The 22856-nt window shown below is 44.1% G+C and overlaps 1 protein-coding gene across 4 annotated transcripts in view; it reads left to right on the top strand.

Moving 5' to 3' along the window:
• The window catches only part of RPS6KC1 (ribosomal protein S6 kinase C1), a 96697-nt gene extending 74226 nt beyond the window's left edge, over positions 1-22471 (top strand). For 3 of the 4 annotated variants that reach the window (XM_083433275.1, XM_083433278.1, XM_083433277.1), the window contains 5 exons: positions 37-1557; positions 1829-1918; positions 15368-15450; positions 16346-16441; positions 20302-22471. In XM_083433275.1, the coding sequence (XP_083289401.1) occupies positions 37-1557; positions 1829-1918; positions 15368-15450; positions 16346-16441; positions 20302-20412 (1901 nt within the window). In that variant the 3' untranslated portion in view covers positions 20413-22471. Of the gene's footprint in view, positions 1-36; positions 1558-1828; positions 1919-15367; positions 15451-16345; positions 16514-17493; positions 17749-20301 lie in introns of those variants that run through there. The other variant, XM_083433276.1, reaches the window with a different exon arrangement.
• Positions 22472-22856: the final 385 nt, after the last annotated feature.

Raw genomic sequence — 22856 nt, forward strand, 5'->3', positions numbered from 1 at the left:
AAACACAATTAATCCCAATTACTTTATTTGTTGTAGGAGGCAAGCTGTGGTCGTACATCAGTAAGTTCCTCAACAGAAGCCCCGAAGAAAGCTTTGAAGACCCCAAATCCAGAAGATCGAGTTCTACCAAAATACATTTGCACCAGGCAACTCCTAGCCCTCAAGATATTGGCAGCAGCATTGACTCTAGAGGAAGCAATGGTGGTAACATGCTGAAGGTGTTACCGCTGAAGACCAGTCTCACTCCAAGTTCTCAAGATGGCAGTAGTAACCAGGAAGATGGCCAGGAAAGTTCTCTCAAGTGGATTGATTCGGGGTCCAGTTCAGAGGAAGAATGCACTACAAGTTATCTAACCTTATGCAATGAATATGGTCAAGAAAAGGTCGACCCCGGATCGTTAAATGAGGAGCCTATTCTGAAAACAGACAATGGCACTCTCATTACCAAAGAACAGGGAGGCATCAAGGCACGTGATGAGCCTGCCAGTGAGAATTTGGGGTCCCCATTCACATCTCAGGAAGTAAACTTTTTTGCCGACGATGTTGATCAAGAAATTGTTAGTCCCACCCGAATATCAGAATCGTTAAGCAAATCCAAGAACAGTCCCATGGAGTTCTTCAGAATTGACAGCAAAGACAGTGCCAGTGAACACCTGGGGCTTGATTTTGGAGATAAACTTTACAGCTTAAAATCTGAGTCTTTGAAACAGTTTTTGTCCATGCCAGATCAGGAGAAGAGCCTTGATGCCATAGAAACCAAACTGGGCCCTGCCTACCAGGACACCATCAGCAGGGGCTCCAATGACTCAGTGCCAGTGATCTCTTTCAAGGATGTCGCCTTCGACGATGTGAGTAGCGTGGACGAAGGAAGACCTGACCTTCTGGTCAACCTGCCAGGCCTCACGGAGCAAACGAAAGAAGCCACGGCAGACGGGCCGGCTAAGCTGGTGGAGCAGAAGGGTGACAATTTGGAAAGCAAACTTTTGGAAACTCCTGACGTCTTGCAACTGAATAACAGCGCAGAGCAATGCAGAGGAGGCCTTGAGCAGGTGGACCAGGTGGTGGGAGAAGACACTCAGGAAGCGATCAGGACATTCCACAGAGCTGCTAGTGACCCAGTTGGCTCCGGGGATAGGACTCTCCTTCGAGGGCTTGGAGCAGCCTCTGCGTCATCACTGGAGGCATTCAGTGTGCAGGGAAGGTTGCTGACTTCTAAGGCACAAGTGGGTGCTGAAGAACATAGTTTAGATTTGGACAACGAAGCTGTTCTGCTGTTTTCTGATCAGGCGGAAGACTTGAGTAAAGAGGAAACTGCCTCTGCTGTGTTGCACAAAGTAGAACGCAAAGAGTCAGGTGCGAGGGGCAGAGGAGAGAATGAGATACACCAGATATTTCAGGACCTCGACGAGAGATTAGCGCTAACCTCCAGATTTTACCTCCCTGAGGGCTGCGTTCAGAGATGGGCAGCTGAAATGGTAGTAGCCCTTGATGCCTTGCATCGAGAAGGAATTGTGTGCCGTGATTTGAACCCAAACAACATCTTATTGAATGATCGAGGTCAGGAACTTCTGCAAATGCATTTCTTTTTATTCGCTGTTGCTTCCAATTAACTGAGTAGGCGTTTTATCTTGTAATTAGTATCTTCATTTCCTGTCTAGAGCTTCATTATCAATGCAGCAAATTCACCCCCAGTAATAGCTTCTAGTACTTAATGATGCCATTATTCTTAATGATACTGTTTTTAGCTACAAAAGGAGTAATTACAGTTCACTTCTGCAGAAAATGGAAGGGAAAAATGTTTTGATTTCTCCTGTCGTTTTGTTTTTAGGACACATTCAGCTAACGTATTTTAGCAGGTGGAGTGAGGTTGAAGATTCCTGTGACAACGATGCCATAGAGAGAATGTACTGTGCCCCAGGTTAGAGCAATCACCTCAAATGTTTCACTTGGAAAACAGATTAGCAGCTTTCATTTTCTCATGGAGCTTTCATCCCATCCCACCCTCTGTTCCTTGGGAATACAAGCTGTTCAACATCTTCTAGCTCTTTTTTATTTTTATTTTTAATACGTTATTTTGGAATCTGAAATGCTGATAACCGAGTGTTGTTTAGCTGGAGAATGTCACTGAGAATTGCAGATTTAACACATATGCATTAAGGTTCTGAAAAGCCATGTTCTTTTAAGAGTGTGCAAACATCATCTATGTGTACTCCAGGGATGGGGAATCTGTGCCTCCGGTGGTGTTGGGACTCCTATTCCCATCAGCCCCAGTAAGCATGGCTAGTGGCTTGGCATGATGGGAATTGTAGTCTAGCAACATCTAGAGGGCTTGAGGCTCCCCATCCCTGACATTATTCATGGAAATGAGGGGGTTGTTGTTAAAATATATCATGCTTTGGGGGACATGTCGAAAATGCATTATGTGCTATCTTGCACAAGAGATGTTCCCAGTAGACTGTGTCTCTGTGGTGCTGAATGTGCCATGGATTCCCAGTACATCCAAACACAAGTAACCGGGGTGTACAAGAAGCGGCAGTGACACGTCTTTGTGACCCTTACAAGTTTTAAAGATAATATAGCGAGAATATACTTTGTGTAGACAAATTTGCATGTCAAGTAAGCTGGGCATCAGAGGAGGAAGGTCTTAAAGAATTGTGGTGTTTCAGATTGGGAATGCTTCTTTGTAAAAGAAAGTACTTCTTTGCACAGCACGTAGTTAAACTGTGGACCTCGCTCCCACAGGAAGCAATGGCGGTGACCAATTTGATGGCTTTAAAAGAGGATTAAACAAAATTCATGATGGCAAAGGCTATGCTTCTGAATACCAGTGTCTGGAAACAATGGTTGGGGTGGGGAATGCTCTTGTGCTCAGGTCCTGCTTGTGGGCTCCCCACAGGCATCTGGTTGGCCACAGGATGCTGACCAAATGGTCCTCTGGCCTGATCTACCAGGCCTTTTCTTATGTTCTTATGAAGCCAGCCAGAGACATTAATCAAGGAAGTGTCTGCTGAACATCCATGGGGAGGCTGTTCTGTAAACAGGGCTCCCCAGTGGAAGAAGACCCCCCTAATGACTGAATAGGGAGATGCTTGGAGAAGAGCTTCAGAAGATAACCTTAATAGGCTGGCAGAGTCACATAGACAAAGGGCCTCTTAGGACTTTATAGGTCACAGCCGGCATTTTCGCCCAGAAATAAATTGGAGGCCAGTGCAGTTTGTTTCAGCACCAGTGAATTATAGTCTTTTTGATGAACATTTGTCAGTATCCCAGTTGTTGTATTCTGAACTAGACATATTTTCCCCAAAACATTTAAAGCACACTGTGCTAATCTAACACAGATTAGATCAGATAGGTCTCTCTCAGGTGCAAGAGCCATTGGGGATCTTATAGAGATTATGAAGTACTAAACTTCATAATCTCTTTTGATAAATTGCAAAGGGTTGGCCTGTGCCTGTCAGGGACTTCTGCAAACTTGATAGGCAGAACTGCATATTCTTTGCTTTTAATCCTCTAAAATGTAATGCAGTTTAAGGAGGCATTGCTGCTAGGAATCCCTTCTTTCTGGAACTTTGATCTTAGTTTGCAAACTTTCAGTTCTTAAAGTCATATATGGAAGCATTGCTTTGAGTAATGTTTGCACGAATGAATGAATTTGAGTGGCACGTGCCAAACTCCCAATATGTATAGTCACATTGTACAGCTCTGACTGTTTGACTTAAATTCTCACCTCTGCCCTGCTCTGGCATGTACACACACACAAAGACACACACGTACATCCTGTTTTCCATGTCCATATTTTCTGCTGGCTCCTAATGCTTCAGGTAGCATCATTTGGAATTTTAATACTGTCGAGCCTTTTCCAAAGGTTACTGGCTTCATAAAGATGGAGCTAACCTTTTGTGAGCATTTGTTTATTGCAAAGTAGAAAACAAGAAAGCTGGCTACAGTCAATATTATAATAATATCTTATTATTTCTGAAGCATTTTTTTTAAAAGCAGTTTGCTAACATAAGATTATCTGCAGACTTACAATATCTGCAGACTTACAATATACGTAAATAAACAGGTCTGTGAAGAAAAGCAAGGCAGGGGGTGTAAGGCAAGAAACTGCTTAAGTATTTCTGGATTTCTAAATCTTGATTTCTGTTTTCAGAGTTGGAATCTTGCAGCACTTCATGCTGCAGGAGATAATCTAAAGCTGCCTTCCCCAACTTGGTGGTGCCCTCTGGGCGTTTTGGACTCCCATCATCCCCAGGTGGTATGACCATAGGTCAGGGATGATGGGAATTGTAGTCCTGAAGCTCACCAGGTTGGAGAAAGCTGATCTACAAGGAAGCTCACATTCATGGATGGAACTAAGCTATGGTGTAGTATCAGGATTTACTTACTGTGTTCTTCTGTGGTGGTTGCTACATCAGGCACAGCTTTGGCTGTCCTTAGTTGTACATCTGGTGGATTTTGAGGCAAGAGGACCAAAGACGTTGGTCACATAAGGCAGGGGATGCCAATGTGATTCCCACTAGACACTGGACTACAGTTCCCACTGTCCCTGCTCATTGGTCATGCCGGTTGGGACTGATGGGAGTTGTAGTCCCAACAACAGCTGGAGGGCACCACTTTGGCTACCCCTGCCCTAAGCAGAGTCCACCACTTATTCCTGCCCTACCTTCTACTTCAAAACAACAAGAAAAGCAGTCCAAGCAGCACTGGGCAATTAGGTCTGGGAGCCGCCATTTTGATTTCTCACAGAGATCTTAAATGAAGTCTTGCTCTCGGGGAATTGTGGGAAATTATGAATTGACTCTGAGTCACTTGGCACTGCTTCCTACCTGCCAAGACCTGCCCACATCATAGGGCCACCAGAGTGCACTTTGCTAAGGACTGTCCCGAATCTGGAGCCTGCCCTGATGAGACGAGGGGGAAAAATAGGGGGCAGGTACTGAAAATGGCAGTCCTATGCCAGGTTCACTCTTCTCGCTGTATAATGTGAAGTAATACCAATGCGTGAGATGATGGTCATCACCACATTTTTCTCCTCTCCTCCCAAACACAGCCAGTGAAATGACGGGGAAGGGTTGATGATGCATCATTTATTCCTCGTTTCAGGGGAGAGGAAGGAGTCAATGCTGGGTTGCCATTTTTGCCAGGAGCACCCCCATTCCCTTTGCCATGCTTAACTTCTGCCCTCAAACTCCCCTCATATTTTTCGCCTGGATTTATGCTGTGTGGATATATGTTGGCTCCATGGTTGAAAGGGATGAATGCAGGTGGCAACGCAGCATGAATGGTCACACAGGGGGAAAAAAGTGAAGTGATTGTCTGCTACTCCAAGGGCTCTTTAGTTTCATCCTAGGGCATCTTTCCAAGTCGAGAAAAGATGCTTTGAGACTCCCCAGCTGACAGAGGAATTAGCAAGAAGAGCTGCCTCTTATGTCTCTTGGTGTGGGGTAAAGCAGAAGAGGGGTGAGGCTGGGGGTCCTGTGTCAAGCTTATCCCATCCACCCCTTCCTAATTTGAGGGACTGGATCATGTCCTTTATCAGATGTAAAGCATTTTCTCCATTGAAGCCAATGCACTTGCAGTCAACGTGTTTTTTGCAGAGGCATGAGAAGGGGCCAGCCCTTTCCTCTTCTCTTTATGTAATTTGTTAAATAGATTTCTATGCTGCTTTTTCGTTTGCAGAAGGAAAAAGAAATACCAAAGCAGTTCAGACCTTAGCAACAAAGCGAATAATAAAAACTCCCCAGTTACGTTCCAAGGCATAGAATTGTAGAGTTGGAAAGGATCCCAGTGGCCATCTAGCCCAACCCCCTGCAATGCAGGAGTCAGGGTTGTTGCAATCAAGGATGTGCAAAGTATGTGAGATTGAAGGCAGTGGTTGGCTTGCCAGGAAGGACCTTGTTCCACAGCAGCACAGATGCACAGTATGCCGTCTCAGTTGTAGACAATACTGAGCTACATGGAGCAATGATCCGATTGGATGTATGTTGTGGTTATATGTCAAAGCACGTCCTGGGACGTTGTACTGGCTTTGGTGTCTTTAAACAGGGTCATACATTCATGGCTGTGTGGCACAAATGGAACCTCCATGTCCAGAGACAGTATACCCTTCAGACATCTGATTCTGGGAACAAATGGAAAGGCAGTCACTGCTGACCTCTACTGGAAGCAGTATGCTGGGTGAGATGTGCTTTGGTTTGATACATCAAAACAGTTTCCTGGCAGATGAAAAGGCCCCTGTTTGGCCTTCAAGAACATACCCACACCTGTGCAACGACACACTGGTTCTGCAGTTGTTTTGCTGCAACCTGCTTGGGGGCAAAGCCCCAGCACACTTAGACTGCAGGGTTGATGCTTCTGTTTCAGCCCAGCCCCATTTGCCTTTTTAAAAAATAATTTGTCTCCTGATTCTGGAGAAAAGAGACAGTGTGGAGAGAAACAGGCCATGATTTATTTCTCCAACTTGTCTTTTAAAATGCCTATTAAATAAAATCCACTTTTAGAGGACCAGTATTCCACGTACAAGGGACGCAGGTGGCGCTGTGGGTTAAACCACAGAGCCTAGGACTTGCCGATCAGAAGGTCGGCGGTTCGAATCCCCGTGACGGGGTGAGCTACCGTTGCTCAGTCCCTGCTCCTGCCAACCTAGCAGTTCGAAAGCACGTCAAAGTGCAAGTAGATAAATAGGTACCACTCTGGTGGGAATGTAAACAGCGTTTGCGTGCCTTGCTCTGGTTCGCCAGAAGCAGCTTTGTCATGCTGGCCACATGACCCGGAAGCTGTACGCTGGCTCCCTCGGCCAATAAAGCGAGATGAGCGCCGCAACCCCAGAGTCAGGCACAACTGGACCTAATGGTCAGGGGTCCCTTTACCTTATTCCACGTACCAAAAAAATCCAACCCCCCCCCCGAGCTTGCTGCAGCTTAAAATCACAATGAGTTGAACTGAATTTCAAATGTGCACCATTTTAATCCTTTCCATGCCTGCCATTTCTGTGCTCCAAAAGTGCCGCTTCCAGCTGCTTTTCAAGACAGGAGTGTTTGGAAGGTAGCAAGTGGGAGTGGGTAAGCAGTCGGCAGGGAAAGGGTCAACCCCCCCCCTTCATTGCTTTTCCATAAACAAAGCAGCCCTCTGGCTTGGGGGGTAGGGTGGGGTGGAACGACCAAACCCAAAATATTCAGTTGCTGGTAGCATCTGCTTTGGCCCTCAAACAGCTTTTGCCAGGGGAATTCATTCTTTCTTGAAATTGGCCAGTAGGTGGCAACCTACCATTAACTGATTTCTGTGGTCAAGGGGGGGGGGGGGCTAGCATTTCCCCCCAGTGCTCCAGATCTAGATATAGAGGAGCTTTGTTGTAATTGCTTGTGCTCATCTGCTCTGTCGGCTGTGCGAGTTTCTGAGTATTCTAGTACTATCACATATCAGGCCATCCCTTTAGTTCCCAGAGTCCCAAGGACAGGTTACGTAAAGAAGTTTAAGCTGAAATAAATAACTATAATGCTATTTGCAGAAGCTCTCCAAGTAAAGCACTCGCCAAAGCAAAAAAGGCGTGCTGCCCAAACAAAAGTCAGATTTTTTAAAAAATTCACTATATTCCGTAGCATAATAGGAATGATTGACTCCAAAATCCATCCTGGTAATTAATAAAATAAAGAAGAAGAACATTTAATAATACGTTTTAGCTCCGTAAAATGCAAGGCGGCTGCGTATGAAAATTATAAAACACACAACTGTGCCCAAAGGCTTACAATCATAAGAGCAGAACTATATATTGTAAGAAATGCCGGTGCCAAAAATAGGGTTGTAGTCCGCTAATCCTGCTCAGAATAGACCCACTGAAATTGATAGACGCAAGCTAGTCATATCTTTCAGTTTATGATTCCATAATTCCCACAATTCTGCTAAGCGTATGATTGACGCAGGATGCGGCCTCATGGACTCATGTGTTGCCCTCCTTGCCTGCAGAATGTATAGCACAACTTACTCAGTGCCCTGATGACATTATCTAGAGGGTTTCCCCATCCTTTGCACCGTCAGCTAGCGATACAGAGCGGAAGGCACAGAAAACAAAACAGCTCCATATTTCTTAAAACGCAGATCGGTCGTGACCAATCAATAACACAACAGAGAGAGAGATAAAGGAAGAGGTAAGGGAAAGCAACAGTAGTCTCAGGCTGCATTTACATTTATTATCTTTTCCTAACATTTCTCATAACTGTTAATTTCCACATCGTATCTGAGCTTTCACGAAACATAAAAGCAACCTCCAGAGATATAGCAGAATATAGCACAAGTCTGGCACTCATTTCCCTCTTTTTCGTTTCCAGGGGAAATTCCGTTTGCAAATAACACGCGGCTTCTATGTCGTGTGGAAGCTCAGATATAAAGTGGGAATTAACTGCTAGGCAAATGTCAGGGAAACAGAATAAACTGCTTTGTGAAGGCAGCCTCAGTTACTTCTGCTGATTAGCCAAAGCACGGGCTATTGTGGGCTGTGGGAGGTATTCAACAAAATATTTGCACTAGAGCAAGGATTAGGGCTGGAGCCCCCTCCTTCCTCCCCCTGTCCCCATAGCACTATCCCCATATCTGTTCTGGAGAGTTGGGGAAACCCCAGAACTGATTTAGGGGTGCCTGGGAGAAGGGGAGGGGGATAACCTCCCATTGTCCAATAAATCCTTCCACTGACAGAACCTTCTCCTTAGCACTGGGTTGAATACAACCCTATATTATTGACACATAATATCATAGTATTTCAGAGCACGTATGTTCTGGTCAAACAATCTTGAGTTTTATCAGGAAAGACAACACCAGAGTGGATGGCCTGTGGTCTGAGCAGGTTTAATTTCCTAATACAGTGGTACCTCGCAAGATGAATGCCTCGCAAGACGAAAAACTCGCAAGACGAAATAGTTTTTTGTTTTTTGAGTTGCTTCGCAAGACGAATTTCTCTATGGGCTTGCTTCGCAAGACGAAAACGTCTTGCGCCTTTTTCTTAAAACCGTCAATGCATTCCTATGGGAAACCGTCAATGCATTTCCTATGGGAAACCGTGCTTCGCAAGACGAAAAATTCACAAGACGAAAAAACTCGCAGAATGAATTAATTTTGTCTTGCGAGGCACCACTGTAGCTAGTTAGTAACCAGTGCATGAGAGTTTACACTGGTAGCTCCCAAAATGCTTGCCGTTCATTCATTTTTTAAAGAAAGAAAAAGAAATCCACTATATATATATATATATATATATATATATATATATATATTAATGTAAGCATAACTATGTATGTGGGTGGTGTTTGGATAAAAGGGCAAAGTTGTCCTGAACTCATGATGCAAATGTTTCACTTCTGTTTAAACACCCCTTTGCTCCCAGTGTCCCCTGGGAATCCTTATCACATATTTGTGCTAAAAAAACATTAACCACCTGCCCTGTGCTTTGTAATATCAGCAACCGATCTTTTTATCTCTTGGTTAATGTGCCTTGGTATTTTGAAAGGGGGAGGAGGGGTGAGTGGGGAGGGGAGGAGGAGGAGGAGAGCTGAGGGAAAAATTCCAGTAACATTCGATTTGCAGGGACCGAAAATTTTGAGCAAATGCCAAGCTAGCAGGGGGGCCATTATTCTGCTCTATAAATAAGTTTGAAAAAAGAAACACAAACACTCTCACACACAAACCTTTTAAATCAACATGTTTTGGTCTAATTGAGCAAGAAAGATAAATTTTGAAATGCAAATGATCGCCTTCTGTTATTGACATATTCCTGCAACCGTTCCCCGCCCCCGTCAACATTATGATCTTGGATTTTAGAGAGTCATTGCAGTGTTAGAAACTCAGATATGAAAGCTAGGAGCTAAATGACACCTTAAACCTAGGTTATGGGCACAACAGTGGAATGTCTAGGCATACTTTTTATAACAAAAATACAAAGCTGAAAATGAATGAACTGCAGCTTAAATCTTATGTTCATTTTTCACATGGTCTAGTCCTCATCTGAAGTCTTCAGAAAACAAACTAATATTCTTTAAAGGGTCTCTTCTGCAGTCATCAGAGAGTGGCTGGAAGTGAGGAGGCAGAAAAAGGTCCTCCTTTCCTTTCACTCTGCAGACAAGCCCTGGGTTCTCCCTACACCCCCTTTCCTTCATACAAATATATCTTTTTGGTGCCACAATTACGCCCACCTTGAGTGTCCAGTTTGCAAACCTAAGACTTAAGGGTCCTTCAATGATCCCACTCCAAAATTTGTTTGGATTTTAAGCATCCCTGTGAGAGTCTGAGGTAGAGCCAGTGTAGTGTAGTGTAGTGGTTAAGAGCGGTAGTCTCGTAATCTGGGGAACCGGGTTCGATTCCCCGCTCCTCCACATGCAGCTGCTGGGTGACCTTGGGCTAGTCACACTTCTCTGAAGTCTCTCAGCCCCACTCACCTCACAGAGTGTTTGTTGTGGGGGAGGAAGGGAAAGGAGATTGTTAGCCACTTTGAGACTCCTGAAGGGGAGTGAAAGGTGGGATATCAAATCCAAACTCTAGATAATGCTTTAATGCAGTAATTAAACCATCATAACTAACTGGCTAGTACATTTCAAATTAAAAGCACATCATACATTAAAAGTACATTAAACAATGTTGGGGTTAACATGTTGGGGTTAAAAGACATGTTGGGGTTAAAAGAAAAGAAAGTTTTCAGGTCCCCAATCTATTCATGTTTTACTTGGGAGGAAGTCCCATTGAACTTGACTGGGATTTACTTCCAAGTAACAGCGGCAACTTGAATCTGAAATCTGAGGCGCAGTACTGCACCCAGAGCTATAAAACTGCTCGCGTTTATGAAATTCCCTGTCGCAAAATGCGCCTAGAACAATGGGAGTTTTGAACGCTGAGTCAAAACTCAGCAAAACAAGGCAAAAGGTATAAGCTGCTGCTAGCTCACAAACAATACAAAGTTTATAAAACTGCAGTTTGGGGACTTGGTTTGGGGGAGGCTAGCTGATCCTTTTGTTCTTATCTGCAAGGAGCTATAGCCAGGTCAAGGCTACCCTCAATCTGAACATCAGCGCTTAATTTGTTCCAAGAGAGGATCTTGCTGTCAATATCAGGACACTTGTCGTGTGAAAGAAATTCTTCTTCTTATCATTTATTACCCGTTTTTTCACCCTAAGTTCCCAGGGAGGCTTACAACAATTAAAACGCAATATTAATATCGAAGCACCGTATTTCAAAATATTAAAAACAGTTTAGAACAAAGTGACAAAAACAAGGCAGGTCCTAAAAAGATACCTGTCAGGTGTCAGAAGCCAGGGTACCACATACAATGCGGAGTCATAGCAGTGCTCCATCTGCCATAGTACTGAATGGATTAATGTGAGATCCCTGGGAAAGTCCTTTTCCAGTGTTGCCACTTGTTTCTTTAATTGGAGATAAGAAGAGTTGAACCTTGGGCCTTCTGCATGTGTGATGTGTGCTTTACTACTCAGCTATGATTCTTCTCCTTGTTTCCTAGATTATTAGCATCATCAGTTTTAGCAGAGACCTTTTTCTGTCACCTGTCAGCTAGGTGGGAAAAAGCTCCTCTCTGGATGTATGTACCACCCGCCTCCTCCCTGCTGAACACCCTCAGCTATTCTCTATACATCTAGGATTATGGGATAGGGCTTCCAGTTCAGCAGGCTTGTATTTCAGGGCAAGGTTGAGTATCGGCACATCACGTGTTTAGATACTGACACATCAGGTCAGGTGAGATATCCTTGGCCCTTACCAAGTAATGCCTTTCAAAACTCTGTTGCGATACATTTTAGGGCTTGTTGCTGCTGAACAACAAACCTTTGTGCCCTTAAGTTAAGTCATATTGACTCGCACGTTTCGGCACTTCAGAGAAAGAAATGTTGTAGGGGAAAATGGAGTTCTATTTGCATAGAAATATTTTTTACAGGGGAGGTGGATAATCCAGAGACCTAGGTACATGTGGAGCATCAGTAAAGAGGGCCAGTTCTGTGTGTAGAGAATTGACCCTCCATTGAAATGAGTGGGGGAGCCCTGGAGAGTCCAAATATTGGTTTGGCATGGTTGATCTTCGATCTACGAATTCCACACTCTTATTGTCGGAAGAGCAAATGGATTCTAAGTGCTGTATTCTTAAACATTGCATACAGCAAATTACTCTTTTTGTATTTTTCAAGGCACCAGGAACAAAGTGCAATCCACATTTAAAATGAAGCCGTAGTTCTCAAAGGGAGCCACTTATTAGGTCACAAGACCTGAATGTAGTAGTTCTATGGTTTGGGGTGGGGTAGTTGCCCTTCTATATAATTGAAAGGAGCTAAAGGGCAGGCTAGGAGTGAGTGTTTATCATCTTTGATAACACGGCACTAAACAACTTTGTCCTTTTTATATTGCCAGATGGCTTTAGAGGAAGTTTTAAATCCATCCTGAGGGCAGCTAACAGGAAGAAAAAGAAGGATTCTTTTATTGCCGTTAGTCTTTGTCTTAAAGGACAGGGATTTTAAATTTTTATTTCACAAAGCAGAACGTAGATGCTTGTATGTTTTGAAATGAAATGCTTCATATTTTTCAGACTTTCCTTGTTGTCAGAAGTTCCTGGACGCATATGAGAAACATAATTGAGTACAAAATTTGCAGGAAACATTTTGATTGTTAATGTGGATTAAAAAAGAAATTGCAAAAGTGTTTGTCCGATGAAAATTAAGGGAGGAGCTGGAAGAAGCACAGCTAGTTGGAGACAAAGTCCGAAGAGGACTTGCAATTGGGAGAATTCCTGGCATGATGACCTGATGACAAATTCAGCACATTGTGACGTCTGGATGGGGAAAATCAAAGTCAAGGCTGAGGAACAGCTCCAAGTTGGCTGTCCAAAGAACAAGGACAGTGTGGGTTCTGTAGGTGGAGCAATGACCTGATTTGGAGTATGGCATCTTCCCCTGCTTCTCAATCCAGATAGCCCCACGTTCTTCCCTGAATGACTCCTGAATGGCTTGCATCCACTAAGTGGAGAGACCTGTTGGAACAAATTGCAGTGATAGGAAAGCAAAGCAACTGGTCACTTAAGCTTGTATGTTGCTGCCATTTGTTGTGTAAATGACTTGGGTGATGGGAACAAAATGGCTTCATTATTAAGAATGGGTATTAGGATTAGATTTACTGCAACATTAAAGCTGGGGGGGGGGGGGCTGGGGAGAACAATTTTGTCATGCAGAATGGCATTAGCTGCTTGGACAACTTATGTGAAATCAGACCACAGTCTATAGTTTTCTAGATTTTTCTTCTTCTCCCCTGGGATGCCTTATTGAGAGAAAAGGTAACCTTATTGATGTGATATACTGAGCCTATTACTATCAATAGGTTGTGGTGGCCATTACGTGACCCATTCAAAGGAAGGGAGAGAATATGGCAAATGTTTATCTGCCTCTGTCTCCTTGATTATTGAAAGTCTCTCACTTTAATTCTGAATGTGGAAACAGCCAGCTCTGAGAGGCAAAGCAGGGAGAATGAAGATATTGAGGGATGGAAGGGTAAAATAAAATTATATCGAAGAGCGACAACCCAGTTGGCCAAAACATCTAAGATCTTCAAGGCTGCAAATCTTTGCATGCTTATCTTGAATGTTAGCTGAACTCAGTGAGGTTTTCCATTGAGTAAACATGCAAAGGTTCGGATTCTTACAGTGCAATCTTACACGTGTCTGCTCAGAAGTAACACACACAGCATTCTGATGTTGCAGCCTGGCGAAGCCTCACTGAGTGTGTACTGGCAGTTAAGACTCAGGATTGTAAGGTCTTATGGGGGACCTCCCTCTCCACAATGAATTCTGTATTACTTTACTGACAAAATCTGGTAATCAGCCTTATTCTGCTGAGTGGGGCCCTGGGCCTGGGGCCCAAAGTCCTGTCCTGACAGCACCACAGAGGTTAATGGGACTCACTCCTACATAGCTGTGCTTAGGACTGCAGCCTTATTTGATTTCACTACTTTTTGGGTGGCTAACATTGGCCTTGGCTCTTTAGAAAGGGCATTAAGTGGTTGTTTGAATACAGCTTTTACTTGTTTGTAAATTACAAAAGATACACACAGCACAGATGCATATATTTTTAAATACCAATCAGGTTTTTTAGACAATTTATAGAAGGAAGCTAGTCTAAAAGGACTGAACGATAATGCTTATGTAGTTATGGTCTGTAGCTATGGTTTGTTGGAACAAAACAGCAGGGAGTTGCAACAGACACTAGTCCCCGTCCTGCTCATGTGTGGAAGAGCTGAACCCATTCGGTTCATTGTTGGCACACGTTTGAGCAGACATTCCCACTGTATTCTCAAGAGTTGTCCCCATATTGGCCCTGTGCAACTACTGTGTCATGTAAACCTGGTTGGGCGGTACGCCTGAATGTCTAAACCAGCGGTAGCCAATGTGGGCCCTCCAGAACTTGTTGGACTACAGCTCCAATCAGGCTCATCTAAGATGGTCAAGGCTCAGGGATGTTGTGAGACCAGCAACACCCTGAGGGCACAGCTTAAACTTTGCAAAGTGGGGTTTTGTTTTTGTTTTTGCTAACCACCTCCAGATGTTGTTGGACTTCAACATGCATCACCCCAGGCTATTGGCCAGGCTGTTGGGAGTTTGATTCCAGCAACATCTGGAGGGCCATAGGTTCCCCACCCTTGATGTAAAGACTGATAATATACCATGGTTCTGCTGTATTTTGTGTGGGGCGAGGGCAGTGCTAACCAAGATTAAGGCAACAAACTACCAGTTCTGTGTTCATGTAAAGAGACACTCATGCACCTAGGACACTGTGATATGCTATAGTGGGCATGCTCTTTCCTTCAATGTGCCAGGGGAATTCATCCCTCTTCATAAAGATTTGCGGTGGATAAACCCATAAAAAGAGTCTGTTGGATCAGGCCAGTGACTCATTGAGTCCAGCATCCTATTCTCACAGTGGCCAGCCAGATTCCTGGGGGAAGCCCTACAAGCTGGACCTGAGCTCAATATTACTCTGCCCATCTGTGATTCCCAGCAACTGGTATTCTGAAGCATAACGCCTCCGACAGGAGAGAACATAGCCATTGTGGCTAGGTGCCACTGATAGCCACATCCTCTGTGAATTTGTCTAATGCTCTTTTAAAGCCATTCAAGGTGTGTGGGTGGGGGGAGGAGGTGTTTAGGAGGGAGCAGCAGCCTCTGTTGACATTCCAAACTGAAGAGTAAATCGTTTTGTCTGTAATGATGCGTGTCTATGCACTAGGTTGTCTGAAGGGCTTAGCTTCAGATATGCTCCACTAGCATCTGTGTCTCCTTGTAAATGCAAGTTTCAAGGTGCACACATCGCTTGGATTTTCATTGCAAATGTCTTTCATTCAGAAGTTGGCGTTGTCTTTGAAGAAACGGAGGCCTGCGATTGGTGGAGTCTAGGTGCTTTGCTCTTTGAACTTCTGACGGGGAAGGTGAGTCATTCTGACCATTCTTTAGCAAAAGGGGCATAGCAAATAACAGAAACTGTGAGAAGATCAGCAATCTCTTTATTGAGAGTACCTGAAGTGCAGGGTGCATACTTCTGTACTGTACAGAACTCTTCAACAGGCAAAGGCATTCTGACAAACAGAGGATGCTAGATCATCTCACTAGGGATGCTCTATTCTTGGGGCAGAATGAAGCATTGCTTGTGTTAATGTAGACGCTGTTAATTAAATTCACAACGGACCATTCTGGTAAGATTCATGGCACCAAAAGTCTTTCCAGGGGCAATGAAAAAGTTACGTTCTTCTTGAAAAGGTATCATACAGGAGCAAAATTTACAATGAATGTTTGTTGCAGGATGTAAACTAGGGGTTAACTGGCTTGTGGGCTTCTAGGCTGACCATTGTACACAGACTGCTGATATATCATGTTAACTCCTGTATTTTTTTATGTTGACTCTTGTATTTTGGAGACTTTGTAGAAGTCCAGGAAGGCAGAGAACAGATAAAGGCAAGACAGTAGTCTGGTTTGCACGCCACACTAAGCCAAACCATGGTTTAACATGTGCAGGTGCTAGGAGAGGAAATCAGGGCTGTTCTGCTTCTCCTCAGTCATTCTGTAGGTTAGAGCTAAACCATGAGCCTGATTTCACGATGGCATGCTAAGTTGAACCATGTCCTTCTCCATCTCTGAATGTAAAATGAGATTCTGAGCATGCACATTGAGCTCTCAGCAGATCAATCTCCCAAAGCCAACTGTTTGGGAGACACATGTGCAGAGGTTCTGTAGCAGAGCACTGTGGTGCACATTGCTCTTCTTTTACATCATTATATCACTATACGCATTAACAATATTATCATGTTTCTTGTTGGTTTGCTATAGACTCTGCTGGAGTGCCACCCAGCAGGAATAAATACCCACACCTGTCTGAATGTGCCAGATCACATCTCAGAAGAGGCAAGATCACTCCTTCAACAGGTACATTCCTGGAGAATTTGTGTATGCGATTTCTACACACATACATGCCAGCTGGTGATTCTTTGTTAAAGGGTCTGCATCAACCTTCACTGACCTGGCTCTCCCTTCTGATGTTTTGGATAACAACCCCTTGCTTGTCACAGCCGTGCTGGCAAGGGCTGATGGAAATTGTAGTCCAGAACATCTGAAGAGCCCCAGGTTGGTGTAAACCTTTGATCTTACACACACACACGGCCCATGTTTTCAACTGAGCAAGGACTGCAACCAGTGGGAGCTTCCCACTCAAGTATAAGCTACAACTGGAAGCTATGGGAGAGCCTGATCCAGATCAGACTCACGGCAGAGGCAAGGCATTAAAGCAGGGAGTGTGGAACTTCTTACATTTCGAGGGCAACACTCCCTTCTGGGCAGCCTTTAGGGGGCCACCTGCCAATGGCAGGAGGTGCAGAGGTAAAAGTGGGCAGAGAAGCAAATGAAAATTGCACCTGTGTGCAGCAGGCTGGTTTCTACACACAGTCCCCCACACCTCTCTATTCTATATCTAGGCAAACAAGGAATCGTCAGGGTTCAAGAACATAATCTACCTAGCGAAAGCACTCAAGGAGGGTGCACAGCAGAGCCACTAAGGGGTGTGGCCTGGGGAAAGGGGGTGTGGCCTCGAGATGGCAGCAACAGAGGGGCCTGGATGTTTGCACTTGGCCTCTAGGCCTGAGGCTCCCCACCCCAGAATTAAAGCTCCATTCCTCTTACGCCACAGTCATAATCCGTGATTGTTCCTTTGGCCTCTGGCATTTCCTTTTAGGAAAACATGCAGCTATTAATGTTGTGAATGCATCATGTCTGCTTGTGCCATCTTCTCTGGAAAGTCCTTAGGGGTGTTTAACATCTACTTGGGAGCTCCCATGAACTAAAAATCTGGGAAGTGTGCTCAGAGGTCTGTGGGCCGTCCTGGTGGAATGAACTGCATCTTTTTGCCAGAGACACTCTCTTTCTTTCTTGAGCATCCCAGCAAACAGACAGGAGCAACTAGAACTACACCTGTCCTTTAAAAGTGGGGGGTGGGGAGCGTAGCCAAGAGCTGAGAAATGAATGATTAACAAATATGGCCTGCAAAAGCCACATAGCCATAAAAACCTGTAGAGCTGCAAATGGTCATGCATTTCCTGAACATTTTTGTAAGTGAAGGTGGTTCATCTTGGAAAGAGGTTAAAGAGTTGTTGAGGGTTTGGCATAAGGGACCTTCACAGCCCTGGTCATGGCAAGTATAACCATGGCCTGAATTTACTGCGAAAATCAGGTGATATTTTTTTTTAAAAAATAGGTCTTTAAAAGTTGATACAAGGTGGGTGATCCACTCTTTTGCCACCTGACATATATATTTTCAGGTCTCTCCCTAGTCCTGCACCTTTCGTATGAGTTAAACTGTTTTGATAGTGAACTGAACTGTTTAATATTGAATTTAATACTGAATATTGACTGAGCCACCCAGTCAGATGGGCAGGATACAAACAACAACAGCAACAACATAATGATGGTGATTACATTTTTGTAACCTGCCCTGAGACCTTATGATGAAGGGTGCGTAAAAAACTGAAATAATAATTATAAAATTAATAGCAGTAGTAAAGTAACAATACTACTGCTGCTACCAATAGCAGCCTGTCCACTGTACCAGAGTGAATGTAATACTTCATAACTGTGCTCATCCAGTACATAAAATCTCATAGAAGGCTGAGTGCTTCCCCTCTGCACACACAGAGATTGAAAATGAATGGAATTTTACCACTGGCATCTTGGAGACCTTTATTAAAGCAACACATAGCAGTGCTCAGCTCCTGTGGGACCTCTTAAGCCAGGCCATTTGCTATTTCCCTCCTCTCCAAGTTCAAAGTCACCCGTGTCCTAGAGGAAGCGTTCCAGCCCTAGGCTGCACGTGGCTGACTTTTGGGTCGAAGGGTACGCCCCATTGGCTAGTAAATCAACCTTCTGTTGTGTGTCTATCCAAGGAAACTACCATTCATATTTGAGGAAGCTTAGTCAGGAAAAGGAAAAAGGGGCTCTTGGCATGGCTGGTCATTTGTCATTGTAATTTTCCTCTTCCATCCCCTCGCAGGGTTGCTTGGGTCAGCCCGTTGCAGAATGCCTAGGAGAGGAACAGTGTGCAGATGCTATGCCAAATGTGTCTCATGACACAGCTTCCAAAACCAGTGACCTCATTAAAAAAAAAAAAAATCACACTCCCCCCCCCCCCATTTAGCCAACTAAGTATTCTGTAATTCAGAGCTGTTATTATTTATATTTGGATGTCTAAATCTTTTTAGATGAAGTTTGGAAAGGCTGACTTGACTGGCATTTTGTCTACAAGATCTTTCTCAAAGGTTGCCTCGGCAAAGCATGATAAACCCGTGTGTTTCCCAGCCATGTAGATCCAGCGCAATTTATTCTGCATTTGCTTTCCAAGATTATAGTTCTCTCCTTGCAGAAAGGGGAGAAAGCTTCAGAGCATAATTTTCTTTGCACTTAACTTTCCCACCTGCTGTCACTTGTTCCGTTTTCCAGGAAGGACAGCAGAATGGCAATGCCTGCCACTGTTTTTCTGTCGGCTCATGTATATTCACAAAGGAGAGGCTTGTTTTTGCTCTCCGAGTTATCTCTACCAAGTGAGAGGTTTGAGAGATTTTAAGTGGCAGAGCCAACTTAAGATGTGCAAATGAAGACATTTTATGGGGAAATTTCTCACTTTGATTATGGGGTTGTATGCATTTGAAGACGCACCGCCCAGAAGGATACAGAGCACTACTAAATGACAATGGGATGTAGGGAGTTGCATTATACAGGAGTCAGTCCTTTAGAGGAAACCCAGAAACGAATTTATTCTTTTGAACTGTTTATTTAGAATGCGACAGTCTCATAAGATGGCAAAATGTAAACTTCAGCTCCTTTATCCTTGGTAAATATTTTCCTGCCTCTTTGCTGGTTACTTCCTTTCAAGCAATCATTCTCCATCAGAATTTGCAGATATGAAGAGCTGGCTTCACTTTCTACATATATTCAGCTCCCCCCCTTTTGAATATATTGTAAGTTCTTCAATGCAAAATAAACAAGCTGCTTAGTTTTCATAATTCTGGCAATCAGCTGCTCCATTTCCTTTAGACTTGGTTTTAGAGCATCACTAGTTTCTAAAGATTACAAAGACTTCCTTTGCACATTACTCTCCCCCCTCCCTCATTTTGAAACGTACACCTAAAAGTGTGGCTGCAACAAGAATGAAGTTCATTAAGATGGGGGTTGTAATTGGTATGTTCATCATAATCAGGGATGGGGGACGAAGGCTGGCAGTGGCTGCCTGTTGAGCCTGCACCTGGTATCTGCTCCCACACAGTGTGTGGAATTGCCCTACGAACCAGAGAGGCAGGCAGGTACCAACAAAGTGAAGCTTAAGAAGGGCTCAGATTTAATGGAAGAAAGAACAAAATTCAAAACTAATTGGCTAGGGCAAAGACAGTAGCAATTCAGGGAAGGAATTAGAAGTTGCCCCTGAATAGCTTGGGACCAAAGTATCTTCTCCATTACCAGCCATCTCAGGCCCTATGATGGGCAGAGCACATGTTGGTGCCGCTGCCACTGGGAGTTGCCCAGTTGGAAGTGATCCCTGATGGGACCTTATTTATTCTAGTTCCCCATTTGTTGAATGCCTTCCCGAGTTTGTATGCTGCTCAATAGCTAAGATCTCTGGGAAGGTTACAGGAATGATACAATCACAAACACAATCTCACGGACTGTACGAAGTCTGTTCTGGTATGCTTGCTGAGCACTTTTATTCCTATGGTTCATACTAACTCTGTATATTTTGCCTTAAGCTTTTGCAGTTCAATGCTGTGGAGCGTCTTGGTGCTGGAATCGCCGGAGTTGAAGACATAAAATCCCACCCCTTTTTTGCCCCCATCGACTGGGCGGAATTAACAAAGTGATAAGGTGCGACGAGTCCACTGCCCATGTTTACAGATACCTTTCTTGGCTGGCTGCCATCATAAAGGTTCTCGGATCTTCTGGGCAAGGATGAATAAAGTTGGAGACTGGAAAGGCATCAAAGAGAGAACAGTTTCAGCCAGAACTGAGGACTAGGCCAAACTAAGCTGTGGTCTACACTGATGGGCACTGTATTTAGTAGTCCTTTTGGGCCAGGATGAGATGTGATGCTGATCATGCCCCACTCTCTGTCTTTATTCTGTTTTGGAGAAACAATGCTGTACATTTCCTCACCCCACTTTTCATGTTTTTGGCAGCCTTTTGGGATTAGGGTGGCGAATGCATGGGAACGGGGAGCTCAACACAGAACTGGAAGTTTTTGGTGGCGACCTGTGTTTGTGATCCCATCTGGTTTGGGCACTTGGGAATTACGTATAATGGAATGCACTTTTTGTGTTTCTCTTGTAAGTCATGACGGAAGTGCGGCACTCCTGTTGTACATGCCAAGCTCCTCTTGCATATGCCAGCTGGAAATAGCCCTCCCCCTCTTTTTATAGTGTCAATGTACTCCTTCCCTAAGCTAGACGCAGCTGAGGTTGGGGAATGGGGAGAAGAATAACTTATTAATAACATATGCTAAATAAAATGCTATGGTGTTTCTGCAAAACTTGACATGTAACATGTATATCTCTGTATGTTTGCTGAGTGAGGGGGGCGTACATAGCATCATGTAATGTAACTCCAGAATGATTGCCTGACATCTGTCAAAAGATGGAAAAGGGCAATCTGGCTACTCTTATCTTGTGCACGTTGGTTGGCAATGCTTGTTTTAAAGCACTAACTCTAACCTCCAGTGAATTATATGTTTTAAGTCACTACAAGACAGGATATCTCTCAGCCCAATCATGATTGCTTTAGTAGTTGAATTTGGAGCAAGGCAAGAAGATGCTGACTAAGTGTGCAGATATAAATGTTTGGATATATATATATATTTAACAAAGCTGCCACATTCCTGTTTAGGCTATTTTAGGTCTCATCTGTAGAGGCAGATAAAAATCAAGTGCTATGGAATTCATTACCTGTCTCATCTCAGATTGCAGGTGGGGAACCTTTGGGATGCTTTCCCATTTCAGAACCTCCTTGGACTCTCCTTCCTTGGGGGTTTTTAAGCAGAGGTTGGACAACTATCTGTCATGGATGCTTTAGCTGAGAATCCTGCATTGCGGGGCGGTTGGATTAGATGGCCCTTGGGGTCCCTTCCAACTCCTACAGTTCTGTGATTCTGTCACCATGGAAAGCTAACATATCAAGCATTAGTGCTGGCCCACCTCCCTCCCTGCTGAGCTAAAGAAGGCGAAGGGCTTTTTTTAATGGGAAAAGACAGTTGTGGTGTTTTGTTTTGGCTTTTTCTTTCTTCATGTGGGAATGCTGAACTGTGCAGGATCCCACCTGCAAAATGGAATCGTGTACCACACGATCTAGTTGCATGTGCATATTAATTCTGAAAAATGTCGTTTTGCCGCCTCCTAGATTCCACTGCCGCGCTGTTTCTTCATTCAGAAACACCCAATAAATGTGTGTTTGTGTCTTACATAGGTGCATCCCTCCTAAGGAGGAGAGAGCCTCCAAATTGGTGTGCTTAGATTTGGAATGGGGTCATCTTAAATTGCTTCACCAAGAAGCACATTGGAAGCCTTCCATATGCAACAGAATTCTACCATTTTGAATTCCATGGCACTTGCTGTGGGCAAGTTTCTGACTACATGTATGGGCTGTCCACAAGAAGATGGCTGTCCTTTCCTGGAAAACAATCACTCTTTTCAAACAGATTGTTCACTAAGAAGCTGTTTCAGGTGGGTTGTGGGCCCACTAATGCTTAAGTCCATAAAAATCATGGTAGTTCTGCCATTGGTACTTAAAACATGTTGGTAATTTGGCCGGAGGGAGAAAAAAAGGAGGCGATACTGCGGGCTGCAGATGTTTTGGGGGAAGAGAGAGGGGGAAATAAAGCACTCAAAGTTGATATTTCTATCTAAATAAAGAGATTTTCTTTTTAAAAAATGCTTTTGTTTTATTAAATTTATAACTCACAGAGGGTACCAATTCAAAGTCTTCAGAGATAAAAACTGCTATGAGGATATTCTTGCACTGTTCACAGATTGCTAAGTGCGTGCTGCAGAAGATGCTTTTCAACATTGCCTCTGAGAGTTGCTTTGGCTTTGAAGGAAGGGCATTCCAGAACTGGGAGCTGTCACCATCCGCATGTTGGCATGCGCCCTGTTGATATTTGGTGCAGGCACCCTTCAGTTCACTATAAGCAACTGGGAAGTGCTCTCTCTTGTGCAAGCCCAATCTTTTGAAAGCTTTGGGGGAGGTCTTTGATGTACTCAGAAGACTGCTACATCCCAGGGCAGCACATGGAAAGACCAGCATGGTGGGTTTCAGG

The sequence above is a fragment of the Podarcis tiliguerta genome, assembly GCF_965153285.1.
Source record: "Podarcis tiliguerta genome assembly, chromosome: 3".
Lineage (NCBI taxonomy): Eukaryota > Metazoa > Chordata > Lepidosauria > Squamata > Lacertidae > Podarcis > Podarcis tiliguerta.